This window comes from Tripterygium wilfordii, chromosome 19 (assembly GCF_013401445.1).
Source record: "Tripterygium wilfordii isolate XIE 37 chromosome 19, ASM1340144v1, whole genome shotgun sequence".
NCBI lineage: Eukaryota > Viridiplantae > Streptophyta > Magnoliopsida > Celastrales > Celastraceae > Tripterygium > Tripterygium wilfordii.
Window position 1 is genome coordinate 3,447,261 of NC_052250.1, and position 16,683 is coordinate 3,463,943.

General features: G+C 36.6%; 1 protein-coding gene and 1 long non-coding RNA gene across 2 annotated transcripts; one reads left to right on the forward strand and one right to left on the reverse strand.

Annotated features, from left to right (window-relative positions):
* Positions 1-1,074: 1,074 nt before the first annotated feature.
* Positions 1,075-1,802, forward strand: LOC119985194. Its single transcript, XR_005465061.1, has 3 exons — positions 1,075-1,143; positions 1,635-1,691; positions 1,789-1,802. It is a non-coding gene; the product is annotated as an uncharacterized LOC119985194 (long non-coding RNA).
* Positions 1,803-10,087: 8,285 nt separating this feature from the next.
* Positions 10,088-11,526, reverse strand: LOC119985956 (probable aspartic protease At2g35615). Its single transcript, XM_038830453.1, has one exon. The coding sequence runs from the start codon at positions 11,483-11,485 to the stop codon at positions 10,199-10,201; it is 1,287 nt and encodes a 428-aa protein (XP_038686381.1). The 5' UTR covers positions 11,486-11,526; the 3' UTR covers positions 10,088-10,198.
* Positions 11,527-16,683: the final 5,157 nt, after the last annotated feature.

Consider the following 16,683-nt stretch of genomic DNA (forward strand, 5'->3'; position numbering starts at 1 on the left):
ATGAATACATGTATGTTTAGGTATTTAGGTAATATAGGGAAAAAAAAATATTTTTAACCCTATGGTTCCTTAATGTAGTATATTTTTTTTTCTACTTGGTTTTGTCATTCATTCAATATTACATCATTATATCAAAAGTTCGGGGTTTTACACCATACCTAAAATATTAGGGGCATAAGGCGGATCTTTTCTTAAGGTCTAAACAAATTAAAGCAAACATTTTTTATTCTAAAAGTCTTGCCTTAACCTAGCCATGAGATGATTTGATATACAGGAACATTTATAAGAAAGTGAGTTAAATTTGATCTTAGTGATATGAGGGCAAAACAAAGAGTTGATTTGGTCTTGCCCCTATTACTTATATTTACTAGCCAGAAAATTATATCACTCAAAAGAGTTGGATATAATTATAAACATTTGTGAATGTTGGAGTATTAGATTGAGTATGATGAACCTTAATTGCACTCCACCTTTTACTAAATACACCCTAAAAAACACTAAAAACCCTAATCTATACACACCCCTCATGACCCAACTATTTTCCTCTTTATTCTCTCTCATTCTCTCCTACAGAACATTTCCCCAAATTGATGGACGAGTCTTGGTGTAATACCCACTTTAAAAAAAAAATGAATGAATGAATGAAAATGAACCTAAATAGTCAATTAGAACAATGGCAAAATCGTAAATAGGGAGTGGTAAATTTTGATAAGTGCTAGGGTGGAAAGGTCTTTTGGAAGAAAAAAAAAGTTTATTCCACTAACAATCAGATTTGGCTTCCCGTGTAAGCCATATCAAAGAACCATTTCTTTGAGAGTTTTCTAGAACAAGGGAAAAGGTGAGTAGTGGATGATGGGTGGCTTGGGTAGTGAATCCGGCGTGGTCAGAATAGTTTGAAGCTTATAATTGTTGTGTCTACAGTTGGGTTTTCTCTTGTGAAGTGTTGGAAGGACGATTTGAATTACAAGGGTGTGAGAAACTCTTTAAAGTAAGACTTTGATCTTTTGATTTAAATTTCTGGGTGAAGTAAATGGTTTTAATGGAGATATCTCTTGCTTGTGATGTTGTGATTACCAAGAATAGAGACTAGGGCCATGCTCAAGAATGTTCTTGAAGGGAAATTGAAGATTTGTGTTTACGAAGGTAAGGGTTTTAATAGCCCTGTACATCTGAATTTGAGATTTAGAGTGTGTTTGGATTGAGGGATTTGGGGGGAAGGGAAGAGAAGGGAGGGGAGGGGGAGAGAAGAGAAGGGAGGGGAAGGAGGACTATTTTTCTCTCTCCCATGTTTGGATAGATAAAAAAAAGAAGGAAAGAAGATTTGTTTAATTTACTAATTTATCCTTATTTTTATGTTAAAATATTATGTACAAGGGTAAAATAGATATTTAACTTACAAATAACTTAATTAGTAATCTCTTCCCTCCAAATGACTCCATTTTGGAGAGAGAATTTTAACAAAAATTTAATGAAACCTTCCTCCCAAATCCCCTCAAATCCCTCCCCTTAATTTTTAATAAACTATCCAAACAAGAGAATAGGAAGGAAACTCTATTTCCCTTCCTTTCCCTTCCCTCCAAATCTCTCAATCCAAACACACTCTTAGTGTGGGAGCTAATATGAGATTACCCCAGGTATATGAGCTGCTGGAATTTTTGTTGAAGTTGGAAATTTGGTGGAAATACACACGGGTAAGTACCAAGTGGTGCTAAATGTGAGATTTTATTATTAACAATGATAAATGGAACTTATTGGAGCCTAATGAGGTCAGATGTGAATCTTTTGTAGTGAATCAGGTGAATTAAAAAAAATCATTATCAAGGAGGCAAGGAAAGTAATAAAGCTTTCAAGGGTAAGTGTGATTTATGGATCAAGCATATCTTATAAGCCTTTGAGTTATGAAAAATAATTGTGTTGGATTTGGATGTTGGAGATGTGGATATGAGTTTGACATGATTGGGAAATATTGAAGTATTGGATTTTCTTGAACTGGTTGAGTTATATAATTTTTGGGATTTGCATTGGTACGCTGTTATGCTGTCGAATTTTTTTTAACATGTCAATAATAATGGGGACACATTGGGAGATTCTAAGTAGGTAAATTATGTTTTGTTTAGGTGACTAGTTGACCGGTGGATTACGCGACCACTGGAGGAAGTAGATGGTGTTTTAATTGCTAATACCAGGTGAGTGAATAGGTAACTTGTTCGATACATTGGATTCTTTTTCTCTTATGGCCCTGCACTTTCTTCTAGATGTGGATCCAATATGACTTTATTGATGAATCTAGCATTTTTGGTTATGTTACCGTGCTTGATATATGATGGTATCGCTCTCTTGTACGTTATGGGACAAGCATGTTTTATGGCTCTTTATTATGTTCCTTAATTCCAGTCTGACGCTGTACTAGTCTATTCGACTTTTGGTCATATGTTTGTTCTGGGAGTTACTTTGATCAGGATACTGTGTGCTAACGACAGTATTCATTAGCCTTGGTGCACCAAGTATGATTCGACACCGAGTGTGCTGCCTGTTACGGCACTGAGTGTGCTGCCTGATTTGACACTGAGTGTGCTGCCTGATTTAGTACTGATTGTGCTGCCTGTTATCGCACTGTATGTGCTGCCTATTTATTCTATGTGGAAGTCCTCCCGTCTGATCACTATTCCTAGGTATCTATTGGCTTATTGATCATGTTGTGCATGTTTAATGTTATCGATATCCCGTGTTTGTTCCAGCATGCTTGTCCCCTCCGCTGAGTCAGCCTTTTTGGGTAGAGACTCGGGTTGGTGAGTCTTTGTATGTGATATGTGAGCATAGATCATGTGATGTGATAGTGAATGGTAAGAAGACTTTGGCAAATCTTATTGTTTTAGATATGATGGAGCTTGATGTGATTTCAGGGATGGATTGGTTGGCATCATGTTTTGCGACTCTTGACTTCCGTCAAAAGGTAGTTAAGTTAGAGTTTCCTGGAGTACCACCAATTATATTTCAGGGTGACTATACTATGTTACCGATTGCCCTGATTTCAGCATTGATTGCAAGGAAGTTGTTACAGAATGGATGTCAAAGATACCTTACATTAGTCAAGGATAGTGAGCATAGAGTGGAGAGTCTTGATCAGGTTCGAGTTGTATGGGAATTTGTGGATATTTTTCCAGATGAGTTGCCAGGATTACCCCCAGAGCGGGATGTAGATTTTAGTATTGATCTGGTTCCCGATACTCAACCGATATCGATACCTCCATACCGTATTGCACCATTGGAGTTGAAGGAGTTAAAGGAACAGTTACAAGATTTGTTGGATAAGGGGTTGATTCGCCCTAGTGCATCACCTTGGGGAGCCCCAGTGCTCTTTGTGAAGAAGAAGGATGGCTCTATGAGATTGTGCATTGATTATAGACAATTAAATAAGGTGACAGTGAGGAATAAATACCCGTTGCCCCATATAGATGATTTGTTTGATCAGTTACAGGGTGCTCAATGTTTCTCCAAGATAGATCTTCGTTCGGGTTATCATCAGTTGTGGGTTAAAAAGGAAGATATTCCAAAAATTGCTTTTCAAACATGTTATGGGCATTATGAGTTCCCGGTGATGTCTTTTGGGTTGACTAATGCCCTTGCAGCATTTATGGATATGATGAACCGGGTGTTTAAGCCATACTTAGATCAAGTTTCTTATTGTGTTTATTGATGATATTCTAGTGTATTCTAGGAGTGAGGAGGAACACGAAGGACACTTGAGGATTGTATTACAAACATTACGGGAGGAACAATTGTATGCCAAATTCTCCAAGTGTGAGTTTTGGCTAGACAGTGTAGCTTTTCTGGGGCATGTGGTTTCGAAGGATGGTATTCGGGCTGATCCTCAGAAAATTGAAACAATTCAGAATTGGCCGAGGCCTACTACAGTGATTGAGATCCGGAGTTTCTTGGGTTTAGTGGGCTATTCTCGTCGCTTTGTCCAAGATTTCTCTAAGATCGCGGCTCCTTTGACTCGGTTGACTCAGAAAAATGTGAAGTTTCAATGGTCAGATAGTTGTGAGGAGAGCTTTCAGAAGCTCAAGGATTGTTTGACTTCAGCTCCGATTTTAACTTTGCCGATGGGGACGGGTGGATATGCAGTATATTGTGATGCTTCCAGAGTGGGATTGGATTGTGTTTTGATGCAACATGGTAGAGTCGTTGCTTATGCTTCTAGGCAGTTAAAGAAGCATGAGCAAAATTATCCCACTCATGATTTAGAAATGGCAACAGTGGTGTTTGCCTTAAAAATTTGGAGGCATTATTTGTATGGTGAGACTTGTGAAGTATATACGAACCATAAAAGTTTGAAATATATCTTTTAGCAAAAAGACCTGAACTTGAGACATCGTAGATGGATGGAGTTATTGAAAGATTACGATTGTACAATTTTGTATCATCCGGGTAAAGCTAATGTTGTGGCAGATGCTTTGAGCAGGAAGTCTATGGGTAGTTTGGCTCATATTTCAGTGAGTAGAAGGCACTTGGTGACAGAGCTCCATAAATTAGAGGGTTACGGTGTGCATTTTGAGATTGGTAATTTGGGTGTATTTTTAGCACACATACAGCTTCGTTCATCTTTATCAGATCAGATTAAGGCATCTCAGTCAAAAGATCCGGTAATACTTCACTATATTCAGATGGTTCGTGATGGGAAGAAAATCGGATTTAGAGTTGATTCAGATGGAGTGTTATGGTGTGGTGATCGTTTATGTGTTCCAAAGGTGGATGACTTGCCGAGGCTTATTTTAGAGGAGGCTCATAATACTACATATGCTGTACATCCTAGATCTACAAAGAAAATCAAGATCTAAAACAGTTGTATTGGTGGGAGAGAATGAAAAAGAATGTGGCGGAGTTTGTTTCGCGGTGTTTGGTGTGTCAGCAAGTAAAGGTTGAACATCAAAGACCAACGGGGTTGCTTCAGAGGATTGAAATACCTGAATGGAAATGGGAGAGGATCACGATGGATTTTGTGATTGGGTTACCCCGATCCCGCAAGGGATATGATTCTGTTTGAGTGATAATTGATAGATTGACGAAGTCAGCCCATTTCCTTCCGGTGAAAACTACTTATACTGTAGCAAAATATGCACAGTTGTATCTGGATGAGATTGTTAGATTTCATAGGGTTCCTGTATCTATCATTTCTGATCGTGGATCGCAGTTTACAGCTCGATTTTGGAAGGCTTTTCAGGAAGCCTTGGGAACCTAGGTTGATTTGAGTACCGCATTTCACCCTCAGATCGATGGACAATCAGAGAGAACTATTCAAATCTTAGAGGATATGCTGCGAGCTTGTGTACTTGACTTTGGAGGTAGTTGGGAGAGACATTTGCCTTTGACCGAGTTCACTTACAGCAATAACTATCAAGCTAGTATTCAAATGGCGCCTTTTGAGGCTTTGTATGGAAGGAGATGTAGATCTCCTATTGGATGGTTTGAGGCAGGAGGATATAGTCTTTTTGGTCCTGATTTGGTGCAAGACTCTGTGAACAAGGTCCAATTGATTAGATATAAGTTGGTAGCCGCTCAGAGTATGCAAAAGGCCTATGTTGATCACCGTCGTTGAGATTTGGAGTTCGCTGTTGGAGATCATGTTTTCCTTTGAGTATCCCCGACGAAAGGTGTGATGAGATTCGGTATGAGAGGAAAACTCAGTCCTCGGTATATTGGTCCTTTTGAGGTACTTGAGCGAGTTGGAGCAGTAGCCTATCGATTGGCATTACTGCCTTACTTGTCTAGGGTACATCCGGTGTTTCATGTGTCCATGTTGCGAAAATACCTACAGGATTCGACACACGTATTGCAAACACAGTCGGTCCAAATAGAGGAAGATTTGTCATATGTTGAGCAACCAGTGGCCATTGTGGATAGACAAATAAGGAAGCTTCGTTCAAAGGATATAGCATCGGTTAAAGTGGTTTGGCGGAACCACACTAGTCAGGAGGCCACGTGGGAACTGGAGGATGTTATGCGTGCCCAATATCCACACTTGTTTGAAGCTACTGGCTCGATGTAAGGTATATTTCGAGGATGAAATTTCTTTTAAGGGGAGGAGAATGTAATACCCACTTTAAAAAAAATGAATGAATGAATGAATGAAAATGAACCTAAATAGTCAATTAGAACAATGGCAAAATCATAAATAGGGAGTGGTAAATTTTGATAAGTGCTGAGGGTGGAAAGGTCTTTTGGAACAAAAAAAAAGAGTTTATTCCACTAACAATCAGATTTGGCTTCCGGCTTTGTCAGAATAGTTTGAAGCTTATAATTATTGTGTCTAAAGCTGGGTTTTCTCTTGTGAAGTGTTGGAAGGACGATCTGCAGTACAAGGGTATGAGAAACTCTTTAAGGTAAGAATTTGATCTTTTGATTTAAATTTCTGGGTGAAGTAAATGGTTTTAATGGAGATATCTCTTGCTTGTGATGTTGTGATGTTGAAGATTTGTGTTTACGAAGGTAAGGGTTTTAATAGCACTGTACATCTGAATTTGAGATTTAGTGTGGGAGCTAATATGAGATTACCCCAGGTATATGAGCTGCTGGAATTTTTGTTGAAGTTGGAAATTTGATGGAAATACACACGGGTAAGTACCAAGTGGTGCTAAATGTGAGATTTTATTATTTACAATGATAAATGGAACTTATTGGAGCCTAATGAGGTCAGATGTGAATCTTTTGTAGTGAATCAAGTGAGTTAAAAAAAATCATCATCAAGGAGGCAAGGAAAGTAATAAAGCTTTCAAGGGTAAGTGTGATTTATGGATCAAGCATATCTTATAAGCCTTTGAGTTATGAAAAATAATTGTGTTGGATTTGGATGTTGGAGATGTGGATATGAGTTTGACATGATTGGGAATTATTGAAGTATTGGATTTTCTTGAACTGGTTGAGTTATATAATTTTTGGGATTCGCATTGGTACGCTGTTATGCTGTCAAATTTTTTTTAACATGTCAATAATAATGGGGACACATTGGGAGATTCTAAGTAGGTAAATTATGTTTTGTTTAGGTGACTAGTTGACCGGTGGATTACGCGACCACTGGAGGAAGTAGATGGTGTTTTAATTGCTAATACCAAGTGAGTGAATAGGCAACTTGTTCGATACATTGGATTCTTTTTCTCTTATGGCCCTGCACTTTATTCTAGATGTGGATCCAATATGACTTCATTGATGAATCTAGCATTTTTGGTTATGTTACCGTGCTTGATATATGATGGTATCGCTCTCTCGTACTTTATGGGACAAGCATGTTTTATGGGTCTTTATTATGTTCCTTAATTCCAGTCTGACCCTGTACTAGTCTGTTCGACTTTTGGTCATATGTTTGTTCTAGGAGTGACTTTGATCAGGATAGTATGTGCTAACGACAGTATTCGTTAGCCTTGGTGCACCAAGTATGATTCGGCACTGAGTGTGCTGCCTGTTATGGCACTAAGTGTGCTGCCTGATTTGGCATTGAGTGTGCTGCCTATTTATTCTGTGTGGAAGTCCTCCCGCCTGATCACTATTCCTAGGTATCTATTGGCTTATTTATCATGTTGCGCATGTTTAATGTCATCGATATCTCGTATTTGTTCCAGCACGCTTGTCCCCCTCTACGTTGATTGAGTTACTATTCATTCACAGAGTCTTGTGACTCACGCCTGTGTTGTTGACATTTTTTTTCCAGATATAGTTGATCCAGTAGAGCCAGGTCTGCCTACAGCCAGATAGACTTTCAACCTCCTTATTCTGGTGAGCCCAGCATATATAGTGCGGGTGTGATTATGTATTATTTTGGACTCATGTATTATCGTTAGTTTACCGACTCTAGATGCTCTGTTAACTACAGATAAGATATAATGATATGCAAGGCCATGGGCCAGACTGTGTTGTAGCTATTTTCATATCACGTATATTTTGTTTCTTTGATTATATTAGTGCCAAACCACCTGTTCAGAGGCTTGCTTGGCCTCAATGTGCTTAGGTTCATTAAGGTCATGCGCCGGTCACGTGTCCTCATTTTGGGTCGTGACACTTGGATGGAGTCTTTACCGGAGTTAAAACAGTTGCAGTTCATCTGTTACACAACGAGGTGTGACCAAACTAGATCTAAGCAAGTAAGCATTAGACTAGACAAAAACTCCAAAAAGGCTTTGCATTTCAGGTGAGTTACGGCGGGGGACTTCATGATGCCCCCGAAGTTGGCGCTCTCCGGTGACATTCTTGGAAGCGGCAGCGTAGGTTACGGTGAGAGAGGTGAAGGGCGAAGGGCTGGTGAAGACTACTATTGGAGTTTAGGGATTGTTTGGGTATTGTCTTAGTGGAAAGTCATGGTCCATCCACTCTGTTTCTCTTCTTTTGCAGATCTAAGGTAGCTTTTGTGCTTGTTTGCTTTATCTTGTTTCAGGGTTTGTATGACTGGGAGGAGATGGTGACGGATGCGAGCGGTTGCTTGTTCAGATTTGATGAACAAGATGAAAAATTTTATTTTTTGTTTTTTAATTTTATTTAATCTCAGCCATTGATAAGATCTAATAGTTGAAATTATGGGTTGAAGTTTGTAAAATTTGATAAAAACATAAAATGGAGTCAACTCATAATTATTATATTTTTAATTGGGATTTATTTAGATTGTGATGTACTCAATAAATTATTGGGTGCAACTAAGGTTCATCATTGAGTATAAAACTTTTTAAGGATTGAGTAATGGTAAATTGTGTGTAACTAAAGATGTTTGGGGTACAAAGCATTATCATGAGTTCTTTATAGGTTAGGAATGTCTCCATTTTGAGCCTAAAGAGTTTCTAATTTTGAGTTTCCACTCCTGTTTGCCTACCAAAAAAAAAATATTCATTAACAATGTTATTGAGATGAGTCCAACGCCTAACAGACGATTGAGAGATGTTGGAAATGAGCTTTTTGGGCTAAGATCGCCCATGATAGGCTTGACCAAGCCCAATCATGTAACATTTTCATTTAAATTAGAGGAGGGGGGTTGTAGGTAATTACAACTAGGTTGGTTATATAATCCACAATGATATATGATTTTGAGTGTTAGGTTATTAAGAGGCGACATATCCAAAAAAATACATATTACAAAAATGTGTGATTCATTGGATTTGTATCCACATGAGAGAAGATATTATAAGAAATGAAATTATTATATCTAATTAGTATTAACACTAATTGAAAATAAATTGTGAAAAAATCATTTAAGATTGCTTGAACATGTACAACGTACGTATAGATAGTGGTGTAGAGGTGAGAAAATTCAAGAGAATTTGTATAGGAGAGAGTATGAAGCAAAGAGGAAGACCTAAAAAGACATGATTTGAAGTAGTAAGAAATAATATGGATTCAATAGGAGTTTACAATAGTATGATCCTAAACATAAATGAATGATAGAAATAAATATACGCAGTGGATTCCAATTGATATTCTCATAGACTCATGTATCTAATCCCAAACTTTAGGGATAAATACTCAAATAACCGTGTGACTCGAAGAAATGTTACAAACCAATGGTGACTCTCTTTGTAAATAGTCTATCGAGCAATATATTTTAGCAGAGCTTCGGACAATCTTGACCTTTTATCTGCTGGAATATATTAAGTGTTTAGTGTGACCATTTTCTTTTTGAAGTGCCCAAATAGATATATTAGAAAGATTGACGTAGACTATAAAGTTAAATGCAATTCTATTGGATAATTATGTGATAATGTTAGGAGTTGGAATTCGAAGAAATTGAGTGAAAACTAATGTGAAGAAAAATTGAAATGGAGAGAAACTATATAAAAGAAAATAGTGTATATTATAAATGAGAAAAAGTATCTATAAAAAAATTGACAAAAAGTGAGATTTCATTCTTTGGACTTGTGTTCACCAACTCTTTTGTTTTCTTTTTTTGAAATTCCATGTTCAAATTATTATATTTCTAGGCAAATCATTTTTTGAGTTATCATCAAGTCATGAATCCCTTAATTGTAGACCATTCATTTTGTGAAATTGAGAATATTGCACAAAATATTTTAATAATTTGCATTTGAGAAAAAAAAAAGAAAAGAGAGGATAATATTTAATTTGGTAATATATTAATAGTTTTCATGCATAGACTTAAGCTTGATCAAGAGACATACAATATCGTTTTTCAAATTTAACAATAGACGAAATTGTAAGATAATCAAACTGCGGTGCAGTCGGTCGGAGCAAAAGAGACTTTCTTTTGCTGGAGGTCGTATTCCACTTGAAAGTTCACCTGAGCCAAGTTCCCAAAGATGGAAAACTCTTCACTAGGAGCTATCAGCATGCAAACCAAATTATCAAATTTCGCAAATGTGTTCAAAGGTGGCAAATGAATATCTGCACCGGTGAAATGGAATACCATTTCTGGCAACTTGCTTCTGACCGACTCCGCTTGAAAGCACAAGTCCAAGGTTCCAGATGGGTCTGCCACTGGGTTCACACCAATAGCCTCTTTGACAATAGCTTCCAATTGATTGTATAGGTTTGATTGCAACAATGTCAAGGTTGTTCCAGAATCAATTACGATATTCCCTTGACTTTGAGGAGCCTTTGCTATCTTGCCTCCAATGCTAATACCTTCAAGAGTAAGAAAGTAGAAAGTAGGAGGAGATTTGGATATAATTGGAGTTGAAACTACTTCCGATCTTGAGAGGATTGCAGCTTGTCCAAATCTAAGCTTACTGTTAGTGCTTGATGACATTGGAAGCAAACAGTATGAGAATTTATTTTCTATTTGGTCTGCTAATTGAGAAACCAACGATAATGGTCCCCCGCCAAGGCCAACGAGACCTGCAACGTGACGTGTGAACGTACCATTGTTTCGATGTCCACATCCGAATGCCGATGCAGGGAAAGAAACTTGTTCACCATTGCTGGAATCTAAGCCTATGGTTTCACTACTCAAGATCCCAATTGTATATGATCTATCACCATAAGAATATGAGTATTTGCACTCTTGTGTGCTCCCACACATCGATTTTGGTAGAGCCTGGCACAATTTTGTGGCACAAGAAAGCTCCTTGTAGGTAGAGGACTTACTAGGATTGAATAGAGGAGCATCTTGTTTGTAGCATTGGTCGCAAGGAGTGCATTGAATCCAAATGAGGTCACTTCCAGTGTCTGCAATAGCAAGGACTTCAACGGGTGGGGAACCAACATAGATTTTCATGAGATAGTCACCTCCATTTGGAATAACCACAGATTCAATCTCTTCCTCATTTAAATCCAAAGATGAGTATTGGAAGAGATTGATTCGGGTATGTGAACGTAAAACCGCATTTCTCAAAACTTCTAAAGGAGTAAGAGAGTGATTATAGAACGGGGACAGAATCGAATCACGATGAGTAAGATCAACGCTGAAGCTACTTCTTTTAGTTTCAGCTTGAGATTGAATCCAAAAGCTAAACAAAATGAAAACCAGAACAAAGATGATCGATTTAATCATTGTGGAAGTGATTGGACAAAAGATAATGAGAGAGAGCGAGAGAGAGAGAGAGCGAGAGATGATAGTTGTGAAGCTGCAATTGTTAGATTTATATAGAAGTGATTATGCTGTTTACTGTAACAGACTAGATAAATGGTTAATTTTTGCTTGTAAAACTGGTTATGCTGCAATGAAATTGTTGAAAATTTTCTCCGTAATTGAAGGTGGAATCTGAACCTTACACAAAATCAAGTGTCTAATAGAATAATATTTGATAAAGTTTGTGTGAAAACACGATGATAGATAGATAGATAGATACATGGGTCTTCCAGTGTGATAGAGACATTCTTGGTTTCATATTTGGTGTTTTCAGTGTGAACTACTCTTGGATGTATATATACATATATATATTATATGTTGTGAAATCAAATAGGGAATCCCAATGACTTTTGAAAAGGAAGAAAAAGAGTTTCATCGTCATCTTCATCTACTGAAATTTCTGTGTTTACTGTGTAATTAGACTGAATATTGAAGAGGCAGGGATCCATTGAAGGTCGACGCCTCCCACCATAATCTTGTACGAATTGGTATAAACACAATCAATTATAGTTTCACTCGACCTAAATGTGATCAGATGTAAAATTAAGTAGCCGCTCGAACTAAGAGCATCCACGGTGACGCTCTTGAGCACCACTCCAAATACCTCAATATTAAGTGTTAGATTATTATACACCCATAATGACGAGACTCTTGAGCTGTAGGGAGAGTGCTTAATAGGGGAGAGAGAAAGAAGAAGAACAAGAAAAGGAGAAAAATAGAAGAGAGAAAAATATGTGGCATTCTTTGATTGGTTGTGTTTATCACTATTCAATCATTTCGACACACTCCAAATATGAAGTGTTGGTTAAATTTCTACATGTTCTGGAGTGTCAAATATTGTTGTCCATTATGAGCAACTAGCACTACATTTCACCATAAAATTATTATTCAAGTACTCCAAACTCTTGTCTTTGTGATGCTAACACTAATAGGTGTGCTCAAGAGAGACAAGTGAGTTTTCGGTCATGCGAAAGTCGCACCTAGCCCGCATCAAATTAGGTTAAATAGAGAAACTTAATCTAATTTTTGTATTACAGCAATTGTACGAGTAATTAAATTTTTAAAAACTACAAATACTTAAATAATTTTAAAAAATTAATATGTGCAATCCTTAAATTTCGTGAGTTGTTAGAAATTATTATATTAAACTAATGTATAATTTATCTCAAAAATATATTATACCTAATATGCCATGTAATGTAGATGTTGCTTAGATAAAACCTTAATCGCAAGACTACATAGAAAATCTCTCATATCAACTCTATTATCAGTCATCATTGTTTTTTACTTTTTTTTTTATTTATAATGTTAAAGTTGATAAAGTCGTGTGAACCATTGGACACACAATGATAGATTCCGTTATTGTAAGTGTGAATATCTTTGGATGTATATGTAGCTAAATCAAATAATTGGCTGCACACACACACACATATATTTTGTTACGTACTTTAAAAAATGAATCTAGACTTATAGAAGACTACTAGTTTTTTTAAGACTAATAGATATAAAGTTAAAACGAGGATTTGATTGGAATTTAAAGGATGAAATGATGGTGGGATGAGAGTGAGAGTCACCCTTCTTGTTTTTTTTGGTTGATTTTGGGATGATGACGATGGTTAAATCTCAAACCCATTTCACCCTATATTCTCTCTTGTGGAAAATAGTCAAACTCATCAAAATGTTGAGAATGGTTATTCTCCTCAAGAGAGAGAGAATGAGTCTAATATACAGACAGATTATGCTACCCATATGATAAAGTAATCACATCTACATTAAACTATTAAAACTCTTGCGCTCGTGCTTACTCTGTATTTCATACCAAATATGGTCATGGTTATCCCACTCTCACCTCATAGTCACACAAGGGCGGACGTAGGATTTTATGTTAGGGTGGACAAAGCTAAGCGAGAGTCCGGAATTTTTTTGTTATTTATTTATTATACTTTTGAAAGTATGAAAAATAATACTAAAGTACGGAAATTTTGTTGGGTCTCTAGGGATGGTGTCTCCGTCTCTGGTTGACATCGTTCGATATGTTGAGAGAAAATAAAGAAACCAACAGAGAGAGGAAGGGAGGACAGAGCATACCTTAAGGCACACATAACAAGTAGCAAATCATTCATCCGATAAACTAGCAAATAGTAAGCCATAACACACACCTCACATTTGTCCTTGAGAATCTGAGACTGACTAGGACTTAGGAGAGAAATACAAGAGGCAGGGCAGGATGGCTAGGCTATAGCGTGGAGAAAATTTGGGCGAAATGGCACTATCAGGGTGGACAGGAGTTGGATTACATGGTGGGCAAAAAGTTTGGCTAAAAGCCCAAAAAAATCTGGACAGAATAATTTTTTTGAGGGTGGGCAATTGCCCTCACCCTTCGCTCCAAGTAAATCCACCTTTAATCACACTTATTCAATTATAAATCAAATGTCCTGTAAAATTCTTGTTACATAATTTTTTTTGTTGTCGGGTTAATAGGGTAATTTTAAGTTCCCGCTACTTGGGTATTGGAAGTTTCCCATTCATTAACAATTGATAGTATGAACTAAGCAAGATAAGACGGTCTTTTTCATAAAGTGAGAGACATCAAACATGTATAAATTTTTAGTAAGATAAGAAGACAGTCTTTCTCATAAAGTAAAAAGAGACCGTTTCCTGCTTCCACATGCCACCAATTGCAGCCACATATAATATTTATATGCTTTGATAAAGGCATTGTGTGAAGTAATAAACAATTGTCCACCAAACATCTTCTCTAAGAGCAATTGTAATCGTCCCATTTTGTAAGGTCAATAAAAATCAATATTAGGTTCCAACTCTATTACATAAAAAGTCAAGTCAAACACGTCTCTCAATACAGTTACATCAACAAAACACTCCCAATATAACCACATCAACAAAACACAAATTCCTATATATTTTTCCTTTCCACCCAACATGGAGGCCAATCAATTCTCATTCCCTCCATATTGTCCACAATAAAACTATACCAAAACACAATCTTCTAATACAGCCACATCAGCAAAACACATATCCCAATATAGCCACATCAGCAAAACACAAAACTCAATACAATTACATCAGCAAAACATTAAACCCCATACATATTTGTTGGCCCATACAAAATAATACCATTACAAGTGCTCCCACTCGTAACACCGTACAAAAGAAAAGCGGTACTGCTACGTATCTATAATAAAATCATCCATAAGAGTCCACATAAAAAAAATTACATATTCGGATTCAGCATATAAAACTCTTTTCAAAAAGACTCATTATTGATAGGTTTAACCTAAACGTTCTTGATGAGATTGCTTTATTACATTGTTTTTGAAACAATATATAAAATTTTGCAACGGTTAAAATAATATAATTACATACATAATAGTGTAATAAGATACTATGTTGGTCAGAAACAATGTAATTAGTTATTGTCTTAAAACAATATAATTGCCGCATGATTATGGACGGTTATGTATGAAAAACTCTAGATATATATCATTTCCGAAAGAAAAGGGACTACAATTGTTATTATTACATAAATTCATTATCAATTTGTTTCCCTAGGGTACCAATAGTAGAATGTATATTTATTACTCTTTGTCAGTTTCTTTGTTAGATTAAAGAGGGAGCAACATGCAACGGTGAAATGCTCCTCTTTAAATTGGCTCAATTTTTTGATAGGCTTGCACTCATTGAACACCTTGCCATCTGTAGATAGATAAATGTCTGGAGAATACGGTTGAATTCTTGTGAGTCTCAACAAGTAATCATGGTCTTAATCGTATTATTGTTGTTAGAAATTAGGAGTAATTTTAAAAAGAAATTGAAAAAATAGCATTTTTTTAGTAAACACTACCTTTCACATTCTAACCCAAAACTAATATAGTTTAGGTGCTGCTCACTTCTCAATGGGAGGAAGTTCCAATACATTTTGAAGACTCTTCTTCAAAGGGGAAAATAAAACTAATAAAACAACAAAAATTACAAAGGAAATGTGTAAAGAAGGGGAAGAAATACACAACACAATTTATGTTGATATATTTGCTGCCTCCAAATCTCAATCAAACTCATCACAAAAGCATCAAACAATCATCATAAGTACAAAATAATAATAATTGCGGAGAAATTAAACTCTAGGTTCTTATACCCTACAGTCAGATTTAGACATCAAAATCCAAATATAAATGTCAAAGTATTTTCATGCAACGAAGATGGGAAAATAAATAGGATCTAAATGCAGAAAATAAATAGGATCTGGAGACCCCGCAATTCGTTTAAAATTTTAGAGTTTATAATTTGAATCCAATAGTTTGGGATGTGTGCCACATCATACCACATTTTTATTTTTCTATTTTTAAAAATTATTTGACTTTTCCTCCATCATTAAATCTGAATTGTAGACTTTAGACAATTGTGGAGCTCTTAAAAATCCAAATAAATTTTTTGGTGGATTGGTGATCTGATTCTTGAATGTTCCCATGAACATGAACGTATAGCCATCATCATCATCGTCATCTACTGTAATCTCTGTGTACATCGCCGAAGACACATACGTTCGCTTCCTACTAAACTCCAGGTTGAATCTCTTGGTCCAAAAAAGTCGCCAAATTAGCAATAACTTGTGCCACATTGCCTACTCCAACTGCCACAGATCACTTGATCCAGTAATAAGTTCAAGGCAAGAGTATTACCAACCAACGATGAAACATCGATCTGTTGATTGATGATATGCGGTGCTAGAATCCACCACAAAATTAACAAGGTATTGACCCTTCTCATTGATCCAATCATTGACAAGTATGCTGCATCCTGTGTCCGCTCAAGAATCCTCTGTGTTGTTGAAGTTATTCTTCATATCTTCAAACTCATCCTCAAGTTCTTGGAGATTTGGTATTATGCCATACCCTGCTGGCTTTCTTTGAAGGTAGCACTGATAATTCTCCTAGGAGAATTTACGACATCAAAGTCGAATCCAGTTTCATAAATGAATCTTCCAATGCATCTACCGGCTTCAGTTTGCAACCACGATGTTGCTTCAGTTCTGTTACTTGGACTACCTGAAGCAAGAACAAGTGAAGCCCTTCTTTCGTTCACTTTGTTCCAAAAGAGCTTAT